Source organism: Plectropomus leopardus, chromosome 15 (assembly GCF_008729295.1).
Source record: "Plectropomus leopardus isolate mb chromosome 15, YSFRI_Pleo_2.0, whole genome shotgun sequence".
Lineage (NCBI taxonomy): Eukaryota > Metazoa > Chordata > Actinopteri > Perciformes > Serranidae > Plectropomus > Plectropomus leopardus.
Window position 1 is genome coordinate 1,571,699 of NC_056477.1, and position 24,110 is coordinate 1,595,808.

Below are 24,110 nucleotides of genomic sequence, written 5' to 3' on the forward strand. Positions count from 1 at the left end.
GTGATATTTTCTTTTGTTTTCACAATGATAGAAAGAACAATGAAGAACAAAGTGTGTGTGTGTCCCTGTGTGTGTGTGTGCGTGCGCGTGCGCGTGCGTGCGTGTGTGTGTGCGTGCGTGTGTGTGTGTGTGCGTGTGTGTGTGTGTGTGTGTGTTTTCCCCTGACTGTGCCAGACTCAGCCGCTGCAGAACTACAATATCTTAAATGGCTTGGCGAACCAACACACCACAGAGACAGACTGAAAAGTGCTGCATCGATAAATCTAACAGGCGAGGCTAGAGAGCAGAAACAGAGTACACTGTGTGTGTGTGTGTGTGTGTGTGTGTGTGTGTGTGTGTGTGTGTGTGTGTGTGTGTGTGTGAGAAAAAGGAACATACAGTATGACAAGACAAGAGAACTGAAGCAGTGAGACACATTTCATGTCTGTCAACTGTGATACTGAAGCATGTTTCATGTGTTATTGTAATAAATACCACAGTGTGTGCGTGTGCATATGTGTGCGTGTGCGTGTGCGTTTGATGTTTCATAAACTCGCTTTGTGCTTGTAATTGCAGCTGTTATGCGCTGGTACAATTGGTAATGTGTTTATTTAGACTCAGGCATGTTTTTTTACTGTCATTTTGCTTCATCACAGCTGATTATTTTGTTTCTGTGTTTGATTAGTTTCTTTTATTTACAGAAAATTCAACCAACTGGGAGAAAAAGCTGCACAAATATTGTTATTATTAATGCTAAAAGCAGTTGAATGTTAAGCCACCTGTTTAATCTGTTAGTCATATTCACTGATAACGATATCTGTCGTCTTCACTTTGAGGCGTGTTGAAACTGATAGAGAGCGTCACGTTCCTTCAAACCATGAAACTCATTTGTCTAGAGTTACAAGTCAGATTTTAGAGCTATGCCCCCTTCACATGTGCCCCTTACTAACACACAGAGACACACAGTTATATCTGCTACCAATTATGTAAATGTTTGGACCCTTAACGTAAACTTTCACCACTAACCTCCACATAACCCCGAAATGACCCTAAAGTTCGGCTCAGCTCCTGACGTCAAAATGAGCTCACACTAAAAGACTCTCCACATGTTTACTGTCAGCTTTGATCACAGTTTGTGTCACAGTATTTTTCTTGAGAGTATTCCTTTGAGACACTATTGGTTTTCGTTTCACATTTTCACAAAAACATAGAGATATTTTTGACATGATGATGAAACACATTTGCGAGATGCCTGTGTTTCCTTTAGTGATGTTCTGCGCCTTCTCCTCTGGTGATAACATCCCAGTAACCATGGTGATGGATGTTCAAAACATTAGCAGCTTTATTTCTATTGCAGCCACCGAACTAGCCGTCAATATTTCCAATCCAAGGCCACGTAGGCGTGTTATGTGAGTGATAATAGAGCCTGTTATATGTGGGAGCGGCCATGTATGAGGGATTTCTGGGAGCTGATAGTCCACGATTTCACAGAGGAATTGTGGATTTATAACTTCGGGATAATCCGCTCAACTTTCTCAGTTATGTGATGCAATAACAGCTCTTGTAGCTCCTGCTGCATCATGGGAGCCAGTTCCTGCTGACAAGCACATAGACATATCATCATGTGACCTAGAAAAGACAAACAAATATTTCCATTGCTGTTTTGCAAAATATGGCTTTTTCAAATTACCTGAAATGCCACCTCATGCGAGAGTAAAAACTTTTTTGGGATAAATCTATTTTCTGAAATTGATGTGTTTCCATTAGGCAAACACGACAAATAGTTGACACCGGGATGTTTTGCTCGCCTCCAAAGCACTTACAACGAAGCTGTTAGCACAGGTTTTGAGCTGTAATTCAGCAGTAAATAAGCAGCACTTAATCAATAATAAGTTGATTTTAGGCGCTTGCAGCATGTTCCATTTATGACTTTACACAATTTTCTAGCAACAGGTGGGTCTGGAGAAAAAACGCCATCCTTTAAAATTAAAGTGAGTGCTTGAAAAAGTCCTTGAAAGTTCATGAATTTTCCTTATAATAATAATAATAATCCATAATAATAATAATAAAAACAATAATAATAACAATAATAATGATAAGGATAGTAATGATAATAATAAGCTTTATTTGTATAGCACTTATCTAAACAAGGTTACTAAGTGCTTCACACAGTGCAAAAGAATATACAAAGAAAAATACAAATACAATAAATAAAACAATGTTATGAGCTAAGATAAAAGTGCAACGGACATAAAACACATAATTTACATATTTCCATATTACAATATACATATTGTGTGCAGAAATCGAGCAAATGTTATTTTCCTAACAGTAACAAGTGTTTTTTGTGCCACACTTTAACTCCAATATAACTGAAATGCACAAGTTTCAACATATCAGTTACATGTAATAACTTAAGATACAAACGTAACTTATCTGTGGTTTGCAGAAACGTGCGGTGCCAACGTTTTTCCGGCGATTAGGCTGCAATAACGTTTGTCAGACTGAGCAAGGGATTAAAATGCGATGGCCATTCAGTCTGATTGTCACACTGGTTACATACTGGCAAATCTGGAACAAAACCCAGCTGCGGTCGAGTCCGAGTTCATGCTGAATTGGCCGTTCATTTGGCATTTCTGTCACTTTTTTTGAGCGTAACGTTCTTTTCATCGCACACCAATATTTCATTATTCTGGAGGAGCCTCCTCAGAGGCCGAGTGTTTGTGTGTGTTCACTTGTGCGTCTCTAAGCCACTGTGCTGCAGTCGCTTTCACCTTTGATTTGCTCTGACACCCTCTCCGTCTCTCTCTAAATGTCTCTCTGTCACACCGCTGTTTGTTTTGCTTGAGTCACTCCAAAATGGCATGCCAAGTAGAGGGCCATTTGTTTGTCGTTTTGATTATGAACGAGCAATTTCCCCCCCAGGAGCGGACGGTAAGCGTCCCCCGGGTTACGTCAGGTGTGTGGCTGCTTCTTTGAGTGTGTGTGTTCTGTGAAAAATCACAAACGCTGAGAGTCAGAGTTAATGAGGCCAGGAGGTAAAGCATTTTTTTCCCCTTTCTTGCTTCTTTTGTGTGTGTCGTTACGTGGCTATGATTGTGAAGATATGGTTTTGTTCTCTGCTCGACTGCATCGCTCGATATGATACATATGAAACGTGCAAATATAACATATTCATGGTTTGCAGAAATATACAATACCAACATTTTCTTCTGGCGACAGGTCTGCTGATATCTGCTGGCTACGCTAGAATCAGCCCAGAATCAGACTTACTGATGAGAAAATCACCCGAAATTGTCATTATATTTTTTTTAAATCACCAAAAATTTTAAAAGAAAAAAACAATAATGGTTAAAGTCACAACAAAAATCCCCAAAGAATGGGGCACCTGGTGGCTCAGTGGATAGAGTGGCGCCACATATATAGAGGTTGCTGCAGCGGGCGCGGGTTCGATTCCAGCCTTGACCTTCTGCTACATGTCGCCCCCTCTCTCTCTCCTCTTTTCACTTATAAACTGTCCTGTCCATTAAAAGCGATATAACCCCCCCCCCCCCAAAAAAATTAAAGAAAAATAAATCATCAAAACTTTGTTAAAATCACCACAAATTTTAAAAGAAAAAAAAATCCAAAAAATTGAGAAAAAAGTAAAAATCAGCAACAATTCTAAAAAGAAAAAAAATCATTAGAAATCTGTAAAAATAATGAATAATAAAAAATAGTAAAAACAATAACAAATTGATTTAAAGTTGCCCATCCCCAAGCCAGGAGACAAACAAACAAAAAAATCTTACTAAACAGACACTGATTTTGATTCAGGTTTTAAGAGTTAAATCCTAGAAAGTCCTGCTGGTAGCCGATGGGTTCTGACATTAACACCCGAGTCAGTAAAGATGGGACATTTCTCATCAATATCTGTCGATGTTGAGATAAATCTCACCGGACCACAGTGTCGGACGTCCCGTCAGCGTCCTGCAGCTCTGCCGCCAGCAGAGCGGAAATGACTCTTACAGCACATCACATCTAAAGCCGGTGAGAATGTGTGAATAGTAACAGCTGTTGCGTGTAGTCCAGAGTGTGAACGTTGCAGGTTTAGACTGCTGAAACACGTTCTGTAGCTGAGCTACAGATACTCTGTGGAAAAGGTTCGCCAGCTGTTCTCCTGCTATTTGAGTGTGTTTACAGTTTGGATTTTACAACATTCATTAATAATCTATTAAAAGTTTAACCTGCGTGGACTTTATGTTATTTTTACTGTGGGTTACTTTAACATTAACAGGTCTCTGCTTTATTTCTGCCTGTTTTCTGTCTGGTTGCATCGTCTGACTGACGGTTTGATTGTGTTAATTTAGCTTTAATTGGCCTCCTCTCCGAATGTAGCGAGCTCCACTAATTGACTGTTAATTTGCATCTTTTACTGTACTTGACTGGAGAGTGTTTGTGTGTGAATGTTTGTCATTTTTAATGTTGCTTAACAAGGTAGAGTTTTCTGTTATACTAACTGCACACTGATTCGTTTTCATATAAACGTCTCGGCGGTTGAAACACCTTCATACCGCTGGAATAAATGACACACGCGCACACACACGCACACACACACACACACAAGCAGGACCAATATCATCGTGACCTTTAATCTCCAATTTGTTCATCTTTGCAAGGGTTTCCAGGAACAGCAAGCCGAGCAAAAATACTTGTCACTCGTGTGTGTGTGTGTGTGTGTGTGTGTGTGTGTGTGTGTGTGTGTGTGTGTGTGTGTGTGTGCGTGCAGCTGAGTCAGATTGTGTTTTAAGTGATGAGGCAGTCCAGTCCTGTGTGGCCCTTATCTCGTCCCCATTAGGCCGTTGTAAGCAGCTTAAGTGTCCGTCCCCTTTTTGTTGGAGCTCTGCGTCCAGGACTTTAGTGTCCCCCGAGAGAGAAAATAGCTTGTCCTCGTCTCCTACATAGCCTGCAAGTCAGCTTATCCTCTGCATATACATAAATGTATAAACTTTTATTTGGCCAGCATCAGGACACGGTCAGGGGTATATCAGGAGATAGTTAGCTTGTGAGCTGCATGACTAGCTTTGTTTTTGTTTTTTGTCATCTTAGACCTCACTAAAAATGGAAAAGTCTTTCCAAAAAGTCCTAATGTGCTAATATCTGGCTTTTGTATGTAATGGTGAAAATAACAATGAGCATTAACACTTGTGTTAAAATGACTCAATGATACAACGCCAGGGTGAACCTGTAATTTTATTTAATTAACCCCTTCAAAACCTGATGTCAAGTCACTTTTCTTGTGCTGCAAGTATTTAATCTCTGAATCCTGAACAAATTTGTGTGATATATATTATTATTAGTTAGATAAATTATTAGATTTTTTAAAAGCAAGGTGAAAAAAGTATAAAAAACTATGTTGTTTTTTAACAATTTTTTTTTTCACTAATTTTCACATAATTTCTTGTACTTTTTTACAAATGTTTGCTAATTTTTGGTTTCGTTGCTCACTGCCTTCTTACAATGTTTTTGGAAAGAAATCCATCCAATTTCAAAGGGTTAAATGAATTGGATGTGCCTTCACAAAATACTGTGTCTGCCAAAGAGCGCTCCTAACATTGATCAAAGTCAGTCAGAAAGACAAACAAAGAAGCAACCGCTTTAACATTTTCACTGGCCTCCATGCTGTTTTCTCCTTTATACTAATGACTGGGTGTGATGTCAGATGTGACACACCAGGACAAAAAACTCGTCTGCTGCAGGGCTCTGTACACAGCTCTGGTGTACTGGCAATTGAAAAGATGTCTATATCTTATTTAAGCAGGTTTTCCGGTGTTTTAAAAACCTGCATATAAAAGCTACATTTGGTGGCAAAAGCCTCTTTCTTCAAATTTTACTTTTTGACTTAGCTCCTTCTTTCTTTCTTCCTTTCTCTTCTCCTCTCTTTCCTGCAGATGACACCCAGTAAGACACCCGTGAATCTCTGAGCGCTGCCAAAATGAAATAAAATATCCGCACATTCAGCTTCTTGTAAAGGACCATCCCTCAGTTCAGCAAAAATCTCAGTTATTTGGAGCACATTGGTCTAAATGTCAAGTGGTCTCTTAAGCTGATTCACACGCTACTATTAGCCCTAAAAGTATCATCCTGCTTTTTTATTTGTTTTATTGTTCTAAACTCCTGATTCAGGATTCAGGCTCAGTGAGGCGGTCGTGGTTTAAGGCCTCGTCCTTGGCTGGTGGTTTACAGAGGAATGAAATATTCAGTATCCGGCGCTGCTCTGTGACCTGCTGCAGCACTACGAGCGAATTCACAAACACTGCGGCTGTAAACCTCAACTGCCCTCTTGTTCACTGGTTCATCATCCTTTCGCTCTTTCTTTTTGAACCAGTAAAGCTGTGTTTACTGTCCATATTTAGTAAAGCTCGTCAAATATCTGCAAATGGTTTTGATAACCAGCATTTTTCTTTTTTTCTTTTTTTTTTTTTAATGGCCATGATACAGAACTTCAGATCAGCTTTTGCACTGCCCATAAACAACACTTTTGTGTTTCTCCTAAAGGTTTTCCAGATAAATGTCATAGAGCAGTGATACTCAACTTACAGCTCAGGGGCCAAATCTGGCCCCCCAACCATTGTCTGATTCACAATAAACACAGAGTGATTCACACTGGGAGTGGTTTATTACTTTTAGTGTACATGAAGTGCCAGAGTGCATAAAACAGCATCGGAATAGAGCTCGTTTATCAAAAAAAGTGTCAGTGGAGGATCCCCCACACACCGCGACAGAGGTCCTAGCTAAGCCCCATATATCGTTAAATCCTAGAAACAACCTAAAATAAGAGAAATGTCCTAAAATCAGAGGAAATGTCGTGAAATCATAGACGTCATAAAATCCAAGAAATGTCTTAAAATCCTCAAATGTCATTGAAAAAGAGAAATATCCTAAAATCCTAGAAATGTCCAAGGGATGTCCTAAAATTCTAGAAAAGTTAAAAAAAACTGTAAATGTCTTAATTCCTACAAATGTCCTAAAATACCAAAAAGTCCAATATTCATAAAATTATCCTAAAATTTGAAAAATATCTTTAAATGTCTTAAAATCATAGAAATGTCCTAAAATTCTTTAAAGTGTCCTAAAATCCTAGAAAAGTCCTCAAATCTGGAAAATGTACTGACTTCTCAGTAATGCCTTAACATCCCAGAAATGTCCTAAAATTCTACAAACGAGTATGTACTGCTGCGACTGGCCCCTGGCCTCCTGGCATTTTTCAACGTGGCCCCTAAGCAGAGCAGGTTAAGTGTCCGTCTCACAGAGTCACTGTCACCACGCACGTACAGAGGAAAAAAGACGTAAACCGCTCCGTCACGGTGCTGCAACGGCTCTTTTAAGACACATTAAAAGCCTTGACATTATAATAACAATTACATCCAGTCCGCTCACCACATTTTTTAACATTTCTTAGCAGTGGAAGTTTAATAACTCGCTTTTTTGTCCTCTGCTGCCAGGCAAGAATTTCTGCACTTCAGTTACACGTCATCCGTCTTGACACCTTAATAGCCTCAAAAGCATGTACATCATTTCATGATGATAACTCAGGGAAAAAAAACCTTTAACCCTGATATTTTTCTTTAATTACTTTCTGCCGAATGTTAGAATTTACATTATCCTGAAAAGCCTTTATGCTCTCGGATCACAAGGCCCTTTGAAACCCATGCAAATCCCATCATGTATTTTGAAAAATTCATTACATTTCTTCTGGAAAAATCAATCTGTTCTTTACCTAATTGTGTTTCGGCGGAGCTTACTGGTCATTAGAGACTTTTCCTCAACTGAAAGGTCACAACACTCAGCCACAGCCAATTACTGTCCATCAACACGCGAGTGTCTTTTTAAAAGATAATCAACCTTTACGTGGTCACAGTGAATGACTGAAGAATGGCTGAAATGTCAGAATGAAATTCAGATAAAAAAGAGAGTAGATTGTTTTTGACGAGTGACTGTCAGGGCCTGATAGACTTTTTTTTTTTTGGAAAATGTCCACAATGACAGCCGTTAATGCATTTAAACTGAAATATGCCATGGTGTTTCACTCTGTTGTCAAAAGTATTTCCAGTATGTTTCCCACTTTGTTTTCCACCAGTCGGCGGTGATTTATGTCAATCCGAAGACATCTGAATAAAAGAAATGCATACAAAACAAATTAAATTGGATCTGAATTGCTACTGCAGCTACTGGGCGTGAGCAGTATGTAATATTTATTTATTCATTTTTTGACATTTTTTCTTTATTTCTTTTATTTTTACCTTGTAGAAATAAGAAAGGAATAGACAATGGAGTGTTTTGCATTTGAGATAAATAAAAGATAAAATTAAAGAGTTGAATAGATCTTTCTAAACAAAGAAAGAGTGGTCGGGGAAATAAACATTTTCCACTTTTTCCAAAATTCTGTATGTTGGCCTCTGGAGACTAGGCAGATCACCTTATCCGATGGAAATCGGTAAAAGTGGCGGCAGTGTCAAACTTCTGAAACTTCTGAAACTGCAGACAAAGACAAAACCACAAAATAATATCATTAAAGACATTCTGCTGTTTTCACTTATTAAAGAAAAGAAAAGTTGCCTTTGTCATGTTACTGCCGGGCGATATTTATCTTTTAATTAAAAATAATCATAATTGTATGCCCGTAATCTCGATTCTTCCCCATGGTATTGACAATGGTATTTTCAAGGCGTTGTTTTGAAGTTACAACAGTCTGTCAGACCGAAGACGAAAACAAAGTTGATCATTTTTTGTGATATCAGCCAAAATTCATCAACATATTTCACCCTGTCCACATGTTTTAGCAGGCGACTCTCTGATGCTGCTGTGGTTGCCTGAGATCTGTGTGTGTGTGTGTGTGTGTGTGTGTGTGTGTGTGTGTGTGTCGGCCCCCTGGGGATAAAGAGAGCAGCTCTGACTAGACAGGACTGTCGAGGGAAATCACCTCGCAAAGAGCTGGGGGAAGACAATACCTGCAGCAAGTGCCCACCTGGCACACACACAACCACACACACAACCACACACACTAACACAAAAACGTGTCTTTGTAAAAACTAAACCCTTGCTGAATGCTAATGCCTTTGTTCTTCTTCTCTTCTTCTCTTTTCTTCTGCTTTGTCTTCCCCTCTCCGCCTGTCGCTCCTTTCCTGTGCCGTTCCAGATGTGACTCAGAGAACCGTTACCTTGGCAACCCTCTCAGAGGAACCTGTTATTGTGAGTATCTTCTCGTTACCACACCTGAGTCACACACACACACACACACATACACACACACACAAACAACTAAAGTCTCAAATATTGCTGCTTGATCAGTGGCGTTCATGTCTACATGTGATGCGCTCGGTAACTTCCTGTTTCTGACGTTTTGAGACAGCGTGACAATTTACGCCCGTTAAATGCATTGAGTCATTTCTAAATACAGCGCCGTTTCCAGGGGGAAATGTGCAGTTAGATGCAAACAGTCTCTTTCAAAATAAATGTTTAGTGTCATTAAAACACCTTTTATTTACTTTTATTTCCTTGTGCAACAAAAGCACGTGGTTAGGTTAAAAAAACAAAACAAATATGGTTCAGCTCAACATTCAAACCCATCCACGGTTTTTTCTTTAGGAACTTTCCAGATCCGTATATGACATCACTGACCGAGCGGCGATATTCGACCACTTCAGAAGGACAACGACCCCTCAGGTCCCTAAATACCTGAGATCTGCTGTAACTGTTAACTCGTTTAAATTAGGGCTTAAAACATTATTGTTTTTTTCTAGCGTTTACTTTCTGGTTGTCTTTAAGTATTTGAATGCAAATTTATTTATTTATTTTTTTTATGTATTAAGACACATTTTATTAGAATTTAAACTTCTGAAAACCAAGAAAACTGGTTTGATTTCTTCTAAAAATGCGGGGAAAAACATAATGAACAACTTGATAAAAAATGCACCACAAACTCGAAAAAATAAACAAAAAAAAGTCATGGTGACCATTAATCGATTATTAAATATTATCAATAAAAAAGAAGGAAAATGCCTAGTAAATTATGTTTAAGATTCTCTTAATTGCATATCACTTTCTTTAAGTTTTCCTTTTTAACAAACAAAACCCAAATATTGTAATTTTGTAAATTTCTCCTTCAGCTGCATATTACCCTTTTCTCATGGTTTCTTTCAAAATCATGGGATTTGTTGGGGTTTTAAAGGGTTAATTCACCTCTGCAGTATAACCCAGCTTTCTGCTTGATCCATGAGTGTCATACATTCATATTTATGCCAAAATATATTTAAAAATATGGACGGGAGAGAGTTACTGCCCCAAGCAAAGGAGTTCAAGTATCTCGGGGTCTTGTTCACGAGTGAGGGTAGAAGGGAACGTGACATGGAAATGCAGTTTGCCAACCCTCAGCTGCGGACACGAGCTTTTGGGGAGTGACCCAAAGAATGAGATCGCGGATACAAGCGGCCGAGATGAGTTTCCTCCGCGGGGTCTGGGCTCGGCTTTAGAGATGGGGTCAGGAGCTCAGATATCAGGAGGGAGCTCCGAGTAGAGCTGCTGCCGTGCGTTTGAAAAGGGCCACATGAGGTGGTTCGGGCATCTGATCCGGATGCCTCCTGAGCGCCCCCCGTTAGAGGTGTTCAGGTCACCTCCAGCTGGTAGTTTGGCCCGGGGCAGACCCAGAACACGCCGGAGGGATTATATATCTCATCTGGCCTCCCCCAGGAGGAGCCGGAGGGCGTTGCGGGGGAGAGGGACGTCTGGAGTACATTGCTCAGCCTGCTGCCCCCTCGACCTGACCCCGGCTTAGCAGATGGAAATGGATAGAAAAATAAAAAAATCTGTGTGCAGTTTAGGAGCTTTGAGGAGGGTTTGACACCACCGCAGCGCTGTTTTTGGCAGAGACATGAAAGTTTGTGACACACTGGGAACTACTCAGTTATAGATGGACACGGTCGAGTGTCCAAACACACAAACAGACATTACACACACGTATGTTTGCATTCGCTTTCCGATTACAGGAGGTCTCAGAGATCTCATACATAAGGTACATTGCAGCTATTTTGGGATGCCGACTTTCAGTAAATCGAGCATTTTTAGCTTTCTTTGAGACCCAGACGTGAACTGAAATCCATCATGTGGACAGTTCAGACGCTTCAGATCAGGCAGAGACGGGCCTCATGTTGCCTCTGATTTTGACTTATTTTACCGTCTAAAGGTGGAGCAAAACTAGCAGGATGGTTTGCAGAAGTTTCCAATATCTTCTTTGCATGATATGATGTCATACATCGGCATGTTGTCCAGATGGAGGGCAGACAACTGGAGGCAAAGACTACCAACGAGCACAAATGCCTGTAACTTGCACTGTTTACCTTTGCTATTGATAACATAAGAAAATAATAGTAAATGAAATCTCAGAGAAACATGAATCAACAGTCTGGATGAGCGGAGTCAAACTGTCAAACCTTAAACGAGTTCAACTTCTCTATGTTTTTTGTTTTTTATCAGCCATGACCCAGATTTTTAACAGCGTTCCTCACACCTCTGGGAACGGTTAACCTGGCAGGTAGAAAATAGTGGCTAAAGGCAGCCAGCTGTAGCGGGCTTACACCAGCACAGCATCCTTTACAGAGTTAAAATCATAAAAGACAGCAAGAACATTTACTCCATCAGCCAAAAACATGACAGCAGTCATTCAATACTACTTTTGCCAGACTCTTGCTAAATTTCCAAAAATTAGTAGAAATGTATTTTTAAAAAGTTTGGGGAGAATGTCGAATTTTTTTTTTTTTTTTTTTTTTTATTAATTTATTAATTTACTTATTTTTATGTGAGTTTCTTATACTTTTTTATTCCTAGTTTTTGCTTATTTTTGGATAATGCCTTATTTATTTCTTTCCATGTTTTTGAAAACACTCAAGCCAATTTGAGTTTCAAAGGATTAAAAGAACATTTTTTAACTTAATTTGGCACATTTTCTCATCTTAAATTCTCTCTCAAATTAGGTTTTGATTGAATTTGAGCAACTAAACTTGTTTATTAAAGTCAGGGAAAAGTAACAGACTGCTGGGAGGAGATAGCATGCATACTTTACTCTCCGGTGCTCGAGTCACGCTCTCCGTGCTGAGCACCCACCTTTCACCTCAGCCTCCTCTCTGAGAAGTCTGGCTGCACAAATAATGGTTTTACTGCTTGTTTTTTCAGAGAGGATTCTGAGGTTGAGAGTTCATTCTTGACCTTGAAATAACTGCGTGACCATGACAAGCTCCTCGTGCGGAAAACATTTCTGTTTTACGCCTACAGAGGATGAGGACAGGGTTATCGTTGCTCTCACTTATTGGGGTCGAGCATGAGAGGGGAGACTAAGAGAGAAAGCGTGTGTGTGTTCAGGAGTTGTTTTCCTGTTTCCAGATGTTAGCAGGGATCACATTGACTTAGCTCATTTGCAACAAATTGCTGGTTTTCCTCTTAAAGGGCAGACAAAGGAGGAGAGGCCAAAACAGATGTTTTTGGCACACAAGCACACGCTCTCTCACTCTCTTTTTCACAAATACGCACACACACAAACACACACACACTCAGTCGACAAATTGCCATCATCAGTTTTAATATTATAACGCAGCAGAGTACAGTTCGAGTCCTGTCAATGTCAATAGCCCTCCAGCCCGAGTGGAGCTATCATTGTTTCGGTGAGGGAGGCTCCAGAGGATACAGCAATCAGAGGAGTCAGGCCACTGATTGCACCGGTCACCTCAAATATGTCTTTGATCACAAGAACAACTTTTCTTCAAGAGTGCAACTGAAGACGGGCACATGGGTTCACCTTTACTGCTGCAAAGCTTTGTCTTAAAATGCATTTTATTTTTATTTTTACGCTTTGAAACTTGGAGCGTGGGTATTCAAACCTTTGATGACAGATTTCATAAGAAATGTTCCACAAACTGCAAGAAATTAATGGAAATTTATTTTTAATTTAGGGTAAAAAAAGAATAGGGGAAAAAACATTTATAATTATCATATTAACATAACGTTATATTACAGAATTACTATAAGATTTTAAAGCTCTTTTTATTTTTTTCTCCATTTTCCCCTTTTTTCATTTTTTAGTGTATTTATTAATTTACTTATTTTCAGGTAAGTACTTTTTTTTGTATGTTTGTAAATATGTTTTTAAGCACTTTTTTATGTTCTTATTCCCATTTATTTATTTATTTATTTATTCATGTTTTAACTTATTTCAGGGTTTTTTAATTTTATTTTTTGCAAATTTTTGGATAATATCTTCTTTTGTTGCTCAAGCTTTTTTCCATGACTTTGAAAGAAACACACAAGCAGACTTTTGCTGAGGGGAAATTTCCCCCGTTTTGCTGGTTCAGTGGTCAGTTAAAAACGTCATGTCTGATTTTCTGTAATCTGTAATAATCCAGCAAACATAGGGGAACATAAACAGCTTATTTTAAAGGACAGAAATATAAGTGTGAACCTGTACGATCACCTAAAGTGTGTTTATTTCACAGTTCATTGATGGTGTGGGTTTGTTGTGTCTGCTGGATTCAGGACTGAGGTTTGGCGGCACTAGATGGCACTAATGCAGTGCCCTTGCCCAGCGCTGTGAAGGGCTTTCAATAATGTAAATACATGCAGTCTGACACACGAGCACAGATCTGAGCGGCTCCGATTGGCTGTCGGCGCTCGGCTCCTCGACATCTCCACGGCTGCAGCTGAAATGCTGTGTGTGTTTCACATGTTTTTGATAACATCATGTTCTGTCATTATTGCGACATTATCTCTTCTGTTGTCGACGAAACCAGTTAGCTTTGTTTGAACAAGAGCAGGCACACTCAGACGCGCACACACACATGAATGCACGCAGGGAGATAGTGTGTATAAATTCCAGATTTAAAAGCCGTCTGTTTCCTCGGGCTGACTGCGGTGGAGGTCAATATTAGCCTTGATTGTCATTGGAAGGAAGGAGCTGATAAAAAAAGCTTTATCTCCATGACGTGAAACTGCATGCAGAGTCTGTGAGATGCAGCACTGTCCTCGCTGGATTCTGGCAGATTTACAGTAGAAGTTTGAGAAATCTGCACCACCTGTGGATTTCTTTTGATGTGAAGAGACGGTGAAAAGTTATCAAAGATCAGAGAGAGAAATTGAGGAGCCAGCGTTGTCCAGGAGGGTCAATGTAGACTTTAATGTAGATTACAAAGTGCATAAATGCAACAAAAAATTCCAAAAAGTTAAATAAATAAGCTGTTTCCCATATTTAGAGACCTACTCTTTTGACTTGTCATTTTAAGAACTGATGTGGTTTTAGTTGTCAAATTTTAAAAAAAGCAAAAACAATACATTTTCTACTCATATTTCCTGCCTGTTCTCTAGTCTCTGCTTTTTCAGTCTGAAGTAATGACGACTCGACTCTGCAGTCCTCCCGAAAACAATTTAAAAAGGGGATGTTACATTTTGATTGAAATAGACAGTGTATGCAACATATTGGTCTGCATGGCTGCTAGCTGTTACAATTAATGAAACAATCCAAAACAGCGCTGTATTCACAAACAGAGTGATATTTATACAGAGTTGTTTAGATGTTAGCTGTTGACAATTTTTAATGCTCGCTGTCTCTCGTAACTTCTTTGTCTTGTCCCTTCAGCCAGGTTTCCACAATGACGGAAAATTAGGAATTAGGGACAAATTTTCCGTTTAGAACCACAAAAAAGAAGCAGGCTAAATGACGTCCGTCTATCTGTACCTCCGTCCTGTTTCAGCACCACGGACAGCGCCGCACCAACACTCATCTGTGATTCAGCCACAGCTGTGCGAAATCATTTCACCATCTAACGGCAAAAATGCCCGTCTGCTGGTGGAGCTTCCAGTAATCATAGGCCAAAAATATGTAGACACAAAAAAAATTAAACCACATAACAGCAGAAATTAACAATAAAAATGTCTTTCTCCCTGGATGCTTATTTGTCTAAAACAGCCCATAAAACATCCATAGAGCCCTCGGCCTCTTTTCCTCTGCTTGTTTCTTTATTCTTCGTAGTAAGTGGGGGAGTAAATATAAACAATAACAAAGGAATAACACCATCTCTGTTATATGACGGCTGATCTCGTTCAGAGGGGAAGGAGCGCCTGAACCTCAGTTTTCACAGTTTGTGTACATTTACAGCTGCCGATCTTTTGCTTTGAATTAGCCGCTATGCTAACAGCTGCTTTTTAAATCTCCTGCGAGGTGTTGCACGTGTAAAGATGTTGTCAAAACATTGTCATGGTCGGCCCATGGGGCTGTTACCACCTCCGTTTCCAGCAAAACGGCGAGGCGGTATAATGGTTTAATATTGCCGCCTTGAAAAGCCAGTGTAAATGCGGCTTTTAACCAGCTGCTGATTTATTGCAATTATTTGCAGAAAACTCCTTCGCCTTATTGAGTTGAGTCTGCAGGTGTTTGTGATGATTCACATAAAAAGCAGTTTGGTGCTTAGCGTACAGCTGGTGGTCGATCCTTGATAGTTAAGGTTGAAAGGTGCAGATGTGTTTCATTTTAATCCCCTGCCCTTTTCCCCTCTGCTCTCCAAGCGGCCTTTGTGAGACATTCGCTGTTACATAATACCAAGACCTGCGTGTAAACGAACGAGGAGAGGTGGAACTACTAAAAAAAACTGCAGCGAGCGTCTGTTGAAAGACTTTCTGGATTTCGGAGGAGGTGCGGGATCAGCCTACTAACCTTAAGTCCTCGCAGAGTCACACCTCTGTGAGCTTCCCTCCTTTAAGTGCCGTAATCACCGTATATATGGTTTGCCTCTGTAAAGCAATATTCCTCTGCCGCCGGAGAGCACGTCAGGCTGGATTTATTCCATCCATGTGGCAGTAACTGACGGCTCGTCTGCTTTGGAGAGCAGCAGCCGTGACACAAACCACTTACAGAGAGCCGAAAGAACCGGGGACAGAGGTTAAGCACTCGCTTCAAACTCCTTAAAGGTGAATAGAAGGCCATTATCCAAACAAACAAGCACTCAGCGCTGAACAGCTGAAAATCACGAGTCCGGCCCTCTTGACATCTGCTCTGAATCAGACATGTTTAGTAGTCTGCTCCTCTCTCTCTCTCTTCCTCTGGTGTAAACGTTCAGTTCAGTTGTAAGCGGACTCAATGAACGTTGTACGAGTCACAGACTGTGTGTGTGTGTGTGTTTGGATCCAACCTGCTGCAGAGAAACATTGTATTTCAAATGCATCTGATATAACAGTGTGTCTACCACAGGCTTGTGACACTGCAGATATTAACCCTTTGAAACCCAACAGGTTTATCATTTCTTTCAAAAAACATTGGAGGAAGTCAGTGAGCAACTTATGAAGAAATGACCCGAAAATTAGCAAGAAATTAGTACAGAAATTACTTGAAAATTAGCACAAAAAAAGGGAACATAAATAGAAAGACGTGAAAATTGTTTGAAAATTATAATAATTCTGTTCTGTTAAAAATTTAACATATATAATTATGATATAATTAGGCATAGAGTTTTTATTTTTATTTTTTATATATCTAATTTCTTGCTAATTGCATGACATTTCTTGCCAAGTAATTAATTGCCTTTTTTCCACGTTTTCTGAAAGAAATCAAACCAATGTGCTCAATATGTTCAAAGGTTTAAATACTCGTGAAAGGCATTTGAACGCAGCACAGGAAAAGTGATGTCTCGCCAGGTTTCAAAGGGTTAATGAAGCCGGTGCTGTTTTATTCTGATTTTCAGCAACAATCCTGAAGAAGCAAAACCAACAAGGAATTTGTCTCATACTAACAAATACTGTCAACAAGTCCTCATGCCTAAATATTCAAATCGGTTGTTTGTCAGAACATTGACGAACACGTTCTCATCCCAAATCGTCACACATTGCAGTTTTGCAGTGAACGTCTGCACATCACGCTGTAGGTTTCTTTCGATTTTATGCTCTTTATTTCCGGGTGTGCTGCTACTGTGAAGCACATGGAAGCCAACACTTTGATGTCAACAAACGCACATACTGGCACAGATAGTTTGGGGAAGGAGGCATATTGCGAGGTGTTTAAAAAAAAAAATTCAGGTGGGAAGTGAACACCAGACTGCTGCATCAAAGTCCACTGTTTGTTGGATCTGTTCACCGCTGTTGAAGCACCAGCTGTGTTTTTAACCGGCTCTGCCCATCTGCATATCACGCTGCTGTGGCAGGTGCCATCTGGCTGTCCGGCTGTGTATCATAACACAAACTGATGCCGTCCAGCAGCACATCAAAGGCCACCTTTGGCGTCAATATCTTACGCCAAAAGCACTGCAAAAAACTGCAGTATTTTGGAATGAGAATGGGCAGGGCTGCCTTCATAGCTGCTTTGCTCTCTTCTCAAACAGTGATTACCGGTGATCTTTGGAAGTCATCGTTGCGGAAGCATAGCGCTCACCCTCCAGTTCCTCCTCCGGTTAACAATATTAACTCTGCGAGCGCTGTTGCCGTTGTTAAACACTGTGTATGGAGTTAGCTAGCTCAACTACCTCCTTTGTGCAGGCGGCTCATTTGCTCTGAATTTCACTTACAGAACAACACGACAACTGCTGTCAGCTTTATTGTAAAATACTGCAATTTAATGAAAACACAGAATGAAGTCATGTTGGTTGCAGCGACCTTTTTCATAAATTCATGATGATGAAATGTTTTCATCAGTCTGATAAATGTGAGAGTGCAGCTATTGACTGCAGTTTTCCTCATCTCACTCGGGGCCCGAGTGCACAGAGCGAAGCTTTGGTTCAGTTAACGCTGTCATATTGAACCAGCAGCCCATTGATGAAAAGCAACTTTGCTATTTAATGAGTTTGCCCCCAGTCAGGCTCGCATTTATGAGCAGGCATCACCGGGACAATGCTTTAATGAACCGCTGTCATATTCCATCCCAGTCAGCTACAAGGGACGTCTAATTAGGGACGGCCACCGAGTGTCCCACCACGTCCACTGCAAGGACCAGCAGTCAGTTGAATTAGCAGCAAACACCAGTCAGTCCGCAGTCAGAGCCGCTCGCCGTCCTCAGGGACGCTCGGAAAGCTTAGTCAGGCCGAACAACAGTGGCTCCAATATTTACTGACAGCCTCACATTCCCAATTAAGATGACAATTAGTGATGGGCAGCACGAAATCAGACTGAGTAATGACGTAATGAAATAAAGAGGGCTGATTTATCATATCCCCAATTTCTCCTAGATCTGATTAGATTTTCTCTCATAGCGCTGAAATGACATCAAAGACAAACAAAGTTTAATCTCGTGAATGTTGGGGCCAGTTCAGACCTCAAAGTGGCTGCATGGCAGTGATCAGCAATCAACAACGTTCCCGGCCTCGGGCCGTTCATTAGACCAGGATCTGGCATCAGTCCAGGACGCCTCAATATTTGCTGACAGGCAGTCTGTCTGGACGCCTTTCCAACGTGGATTAATTGGTCCTATCAGGCCAAAAACCTTTTCTGCAATCCAGTAGTTACCCTCTGACAGACTATTAAATATTCTGACTGATTTTAGACCAGTTTAAGTTTCAGTGAGAGTTTTATACACATTAATAAAGCATGTGACATTTTGGGAGGAAATGTACACATTGGCTGTGTCCCAAATTCATACCCTTCAAATTTACTACATTTTGTAATCATTTACAATATGTTGTCAGTAAGTATTAAAGTTTAAAGTTTCTTTGTTTCCATTTTTGTTGGATTGTGAATCAAATGATAGCATACACTAATAAATGCACATAAATATGCAAGGTGGGGAAAAAAGGAAAATAAGCAACTGAGCAAGACATGTCGTGCAAATTGCAAGAAATTAGTAAAAGGTGACAAGAAAAAGAAAAGAGGGAGAGATATTATTTTAAAAAGTTCTAAAAAAGTAAAAAAATTCCAGAAAATATAAATATTTACATAATTAAAATTATGTTGTAGAAAAAATAATTAAGCACGTCTTTTTACTTTGTTTGTTGTTTTTCACTTTTTTTCTGTTTTGCAAATTTTAGGTAATTTTCTTGTAATTCTAACTAATTTCGTGCCATTAATTTGTGTTATTTCTTAGAGGACTTTATTGCCGTGAATTTATTGCAAAAAATTAATCTGTTAAAACCTATTCTGACCAGAATATTAGGCTCCATCTAAACATGCCTGGTGAGTTTTTGGTAAATCAGGGTCACATGACCTCGTGCAGACATTACTTTCAGGTCACCTTGAGCTCTGTTTGGGCCTGATGGTGAATCGTCCGCGTGTTAATTTCTCTGTTTCTAACCTGTTTTCTCGGTGAGGTGCCGCTGTAATGTCGAGCCTGCGTTCCACCTGTGTTGCAAATGGGAAATAATGAGTTGTTAACAAGCATTAAATGAAACCTCAGCGAACAAACTGACATTGTACAGTAGGTGAGTTCACGCTTTTTTTTGGATTTTCTTTCCGGAGCAGACTGCTGGAATATCAGATTTCGTTTCGGGTGAGGGCTTTCTCTTCTGCCTTCTCACTCCCCATCATCAGTGTTTTGTTTCATATGGGCTGAATCCGCTCACCTATTATGGTAATAAGATCACCCATCTGTGAACCCGAGAAATTGACATGGACTATTTCTATTTCAGTTCTTCTGGGGATCCTTAATACCTTTAGTGATACCTTGATACGATTCATCCCGAGCGCTGATCCTCGCATGTGCGCGTGTAATTGAGTTTGCCTAAGTGAAACTGCTGTCAGATTTCTCAGATGGGAATTTGAAATGAGCTGAGATGAACTTTTAAACCTGGCTGCTGCTCTTGTTCCTAACAGCCTTGAAATCAAACATATTGGAGACGCAGCGGGACTGAAGCGAGCGTTTGTAGTGCTGCGATCTCATTTTGTTTGGTTAACGACTCACCTGTAAACACTCTCAGGTAGATGTGCAAACAGACGTATAACATACCGAACGCATGCATGCAAACACACAAATATGCACACACACTCACAGAAGTCCCTGTTCCTTATACAAAGTGTAAAAACCCAAATACTGAGAAGCTGACGACCCTTATGGGATAAACAACTGAGCAGCAGCAGAGCACGTCTGCCTGCGAGGGAGGGAGGAAGAGAGAGATGTTAGGGGAAAATATTGTCTTTGATCTGATGATATCTGCTGTTCGGGCTAACTTGCCATGAAGGCTGAACAAAACAAGGGTGTTTGTCAAACATAATTTGCTTTCGTCTTGGTGACGCCCCGGGATTTTAAAGCTGAAAGGAAGGTGATAGCTAAACATCTCGCTCTCTGCAGTGTGTGACACAAAGTTTTTCTGCTCTCTAAGTTGTAAAGCTGCCACAGCGTCCCCGCTGACTGCCGCCGCTCTGTCAGACAGCAACAGATTACCTGTAACAGCACTGGATGTTCTTTTCAGGAGCATTCGTACCGTTTCTGACATGACTGAGTGTCTGACCAGAACATCCACAGTCCTCTGCTGCTGAATGCTGAGCAGCTCGTCTGTGCAGCTGGAAAGAGTCCGAATTCAGGCAGTTAAGCATCGACTGGATATAGCGGATTGCTTTCGCCACCGGTACTGACATTATTAAGGTGCTTGCAATGCAAGGTGCACACTTCTGTTATTCTTTATATTTAATTTTTATTCTTCTTCTGTAAAACGTTTGCACGCTGCTCCTCCTGCAACATTCACAGCACATGCACATAAAATACATCAAAATGTGCGGGATGAGGGGCGCCTGGTGGCTCAGCTGGTAGAGCGGGCGCCCCATGTGCAGAGGCTGTGTCCTCGCTGCAGCGGCTGCGGGTTCAAGTTCTTCTTTGGCCCTTTGCTGCATGTCGCCCCTTCTCTCTTTCCCCTTTTCACGCTATACCTGTCCTGTCAAATAAAGATATTGAAAAAGCCCAAAAAATATATCTTCAAAATGTGCGGGATGGCGTACGATGACTTTTCTTAGAGATTCGCTGAGCATTTTTTATGAAAATCGCAAAATAAATGAGCCAAATTTCCCATTTAAAGTAAATGGAGATCTGGAAATCGACCACACCGTTCACCAGACTTTAGAGTTTATTGTGCAAAATCAGCAATTTGTAGCAATTGTAGGTTTTTTTTCTAAACATTGAGCAACATTGTAATACTTTTCCCACATCTGGTCAATGTGTACATGTACATAGTCTGATAGTTACTGCTAATAATACTTAGTTAGTCGTCAGCGCAGGAGCAGGCACCCACCAAAATTTCTTAGGAAATGCACATCATGTATCAGTCAAACAAAATTTTGTCACTACAGTTGTAGAACTACAATAATGCAATTTTAAAAACATTTTACTTTTCATTTGTAATTCAGAGCAGATGTTTGTTAACAGACTCATGTATAGCAGACTGAGAAATCACAACAATCAGCAGCAGTTTTTCTCAAATTCCTTCTTTAAGTGTTCTCAAGTGTTCTTAGGAAAACTCAACGTGTTCTTGAACTGTTCGTACGTGTGTTCTCAGATTGATGAATCTCCTCGTAAACTGAAAGCGAGTGCCAGTTGTCCTTAATTAGCATAAATAAACACCTGCAAATTCCCTTTAAAGGATATGAGACTGAAGGGCTGTGTGCAGACACACAGAGGTCACAAAGAGATATCTCAAAAACCACTGTAAGACAGAGCACCGGAATTAAAACGCAAGAACAACTTAAGTAGTTGTGAAGTGCTGCAGAAAGTAAACCGCAAACGAGCGGAGATATTTCGTCGTGTTAATTAATAATAAAATCACATACAAAGAAGATGCACGGGATGCAATCACTGACTTTGTGAACTCTGTAACTGGAGAAGAGCGCAGTGTGGATGAGCTTAAAAGTGGTTAGATTTGAAATCTGGCTCCTGACACATTTGTACATTATTATGTAGCAGATTCGTTAAAGCTTTACATTCTTTTACGTTTACACAGCACTGTGATTAATTTTGGGCACAAAAACCACTTGGTTGTGGACGTCATGTTTTGGCTTAAAATACCAACAGTTGGTGAGACAATCCCAGCAGGAAACGCAGCAACGTCTTGGCAAAAAACAGTCACTTTTACATGGCCCTATCGCCGCTGGAAACACAGTGATGAGCCTTTTTCAACCCTTTTCGTTGTTATTTGGTCCTGAGCAGTGGTCCGCAGCTCGGCAGGCATCTCACCTAGTTGATGCACCATCCCCTCCACCTCCTGATGACAAGGTGACCTCATATACTACGTGACTTTACAAACGTTGATATATGTATGAAACGTATAAATCCAACATATCTGTCGTTTGCAGAAATGTACAACGCCATCATTTTCCTCTGGCGACTGGGCTGATGATAACTTGTCAGATTGATGGCCAAAACTGTATGAAAAGAGAACCCAGAGTGTGTTTTTTTTCTGCCTCAGTGTGTTTTAACCTGAACTGCCCTTGAATGCTTCACACACACACACACACACACACACCTGGATTACCCTGAAGGGTTAGTACTCAGCAGTCACGCTGATTAACTTAAAAAATATCCTCTCACCCTGTTATCCTCTCATGGCCACAGAGCTGCTTTCTCTCCTCATCCCATCGTCTCTCTCTCCTCCTCGGTCTTCTCCTCCTCCTCTCCTCCTCCTCCTCCTCCTCCTCCCCCATCAGGCAGACAAGGTGACCCAGCGTGGCTCCTGCTGTCTGTCCAGATGTTGAATCGCTGTGATTCCCCCTCTATACGTCGGTCCATTGTCTCTCTGACAAAGAGCTGCTCGCAGACGCTCAGCAGGAGCCGCTTTCAGAAACGATTAAATCTCTGTTAGAACATGATCATATAGACCCGCTCTCACGTTCCATCGACCGGACCGCGTGCTTGTTTAATAAATAGCATCCTCATTGTGAGCTCGTATTTATAAAACATCTGTGTGTGTGTGTGATCAGACATATGTATGTACAGCTTGTGTATTTATTTCAATCCAAAATATTTTTTTACCAACTTCAGTAGTTATTAATCTAATTGAATATTGATTCACGGTTAGTGTCTCCCATGCTTTTACTTTCATGAATAAGTTGCAATTGCATGGTATCAATGTGCTATATATGATTTTTTATTTTATTTTATTTTAATTTTTTTCATTTTATATTTATAAATATACATATATATATATATATATATATATATATACATATATTTAGGTTTTAATTTTTAGAACTTTTGCATATAAAAAAACGTTGAGATTATGATGACGATAGTAATAATAATTAACTATAATAATAATGATGATAATAATAGTTGTTATTATTTATTTATTTATTTATTTATTTTACTGTCATGAATATGTCTGTGTTTCATGGTGTTTTATCAGTTGGTCTATTTTTTTCCACCTCTCTCTTTCTGCTCAGACAACCTGTTGATCGATTACCAGTTTACCTTCAGCTTGCTTCAGGAGGATGACCGCCACTACACCAGCATCAACTTCATGGCTACACCTGAGCAGGTAACACATGCACGCAAAGGCTCACAGGCTGAGGTTCATACACCGGCTTTTGCTCCTTTAGTGTGTAAACCGGCAAAATAAATGTGACCCATCTTTGTAACACTCTCTTACCATTGATGGAGAGTTTCAAGTTTTTTTTTTATTTTGTGGTTATCAGATAGACAATCTGATCACCACAAAGTTGCTTTTCAGAAAAAGTTGTAAAACATTTATTCTCTGAATGCGGGGACCTGCTGTCAACAGTGAGAAACATCTAAATTCTAGAGCGTTACCAGACCTGTTTTTCCCTCTCAGAGCCTGAAGGTGCATTCAGATACAACTCGAATATTGAGGCAGCGTTGCAGACGAAATCAATGGAACAAGACAAAAAGAGGCCAATAGATTCAAATTTGCCCCAGGTGACACAAGTTGAGGCGAAGATGGAAAGGCTCAAGTTAAAAATGTTTTAGCAAAGAATTCTCCTGTTGGACTTCATGAATGTGCACAGAAAAGTACAAAAGGTCAGCAAAACAACCGCAGAGAAGTCCAACAACTACGTGACCTGCAGAGCAGTCAATAAATAAACCAAGCAACAAGAATTTGCTTGTGTTTGAATGCATCTTTAAACTTAATTAACTCTTTTCCAGCAAAGTTCAACTTCCATCTGCTTCAGATCAAAATCAGTTTGTCCACAAGTGTTAC

At 40.2% G+C, this 24,110-nt stretch overlaps 1 protein-coding gene across 1 annotated transcript in view; it reads left to right on the forward strand.

Annotated features, from left to right (window-relative positions):
* Positions 1 to 24,110, forward strand: part of LOC121954820 (attractin-like protein 1) — a 267,997-nt gene that overhangs the window by 99,106 nt on the left and 144,781 nt on the right. The window contains 2 exon segments of the mRNA XM_042502528.1: positions 9,158 to 9,210; positions 23,335 to 23,429. Coding sequence (XP_042358462.1) covers positions 9,158 to 9,210; positions 23,335 to 23,429 — 148 coding nt within the window.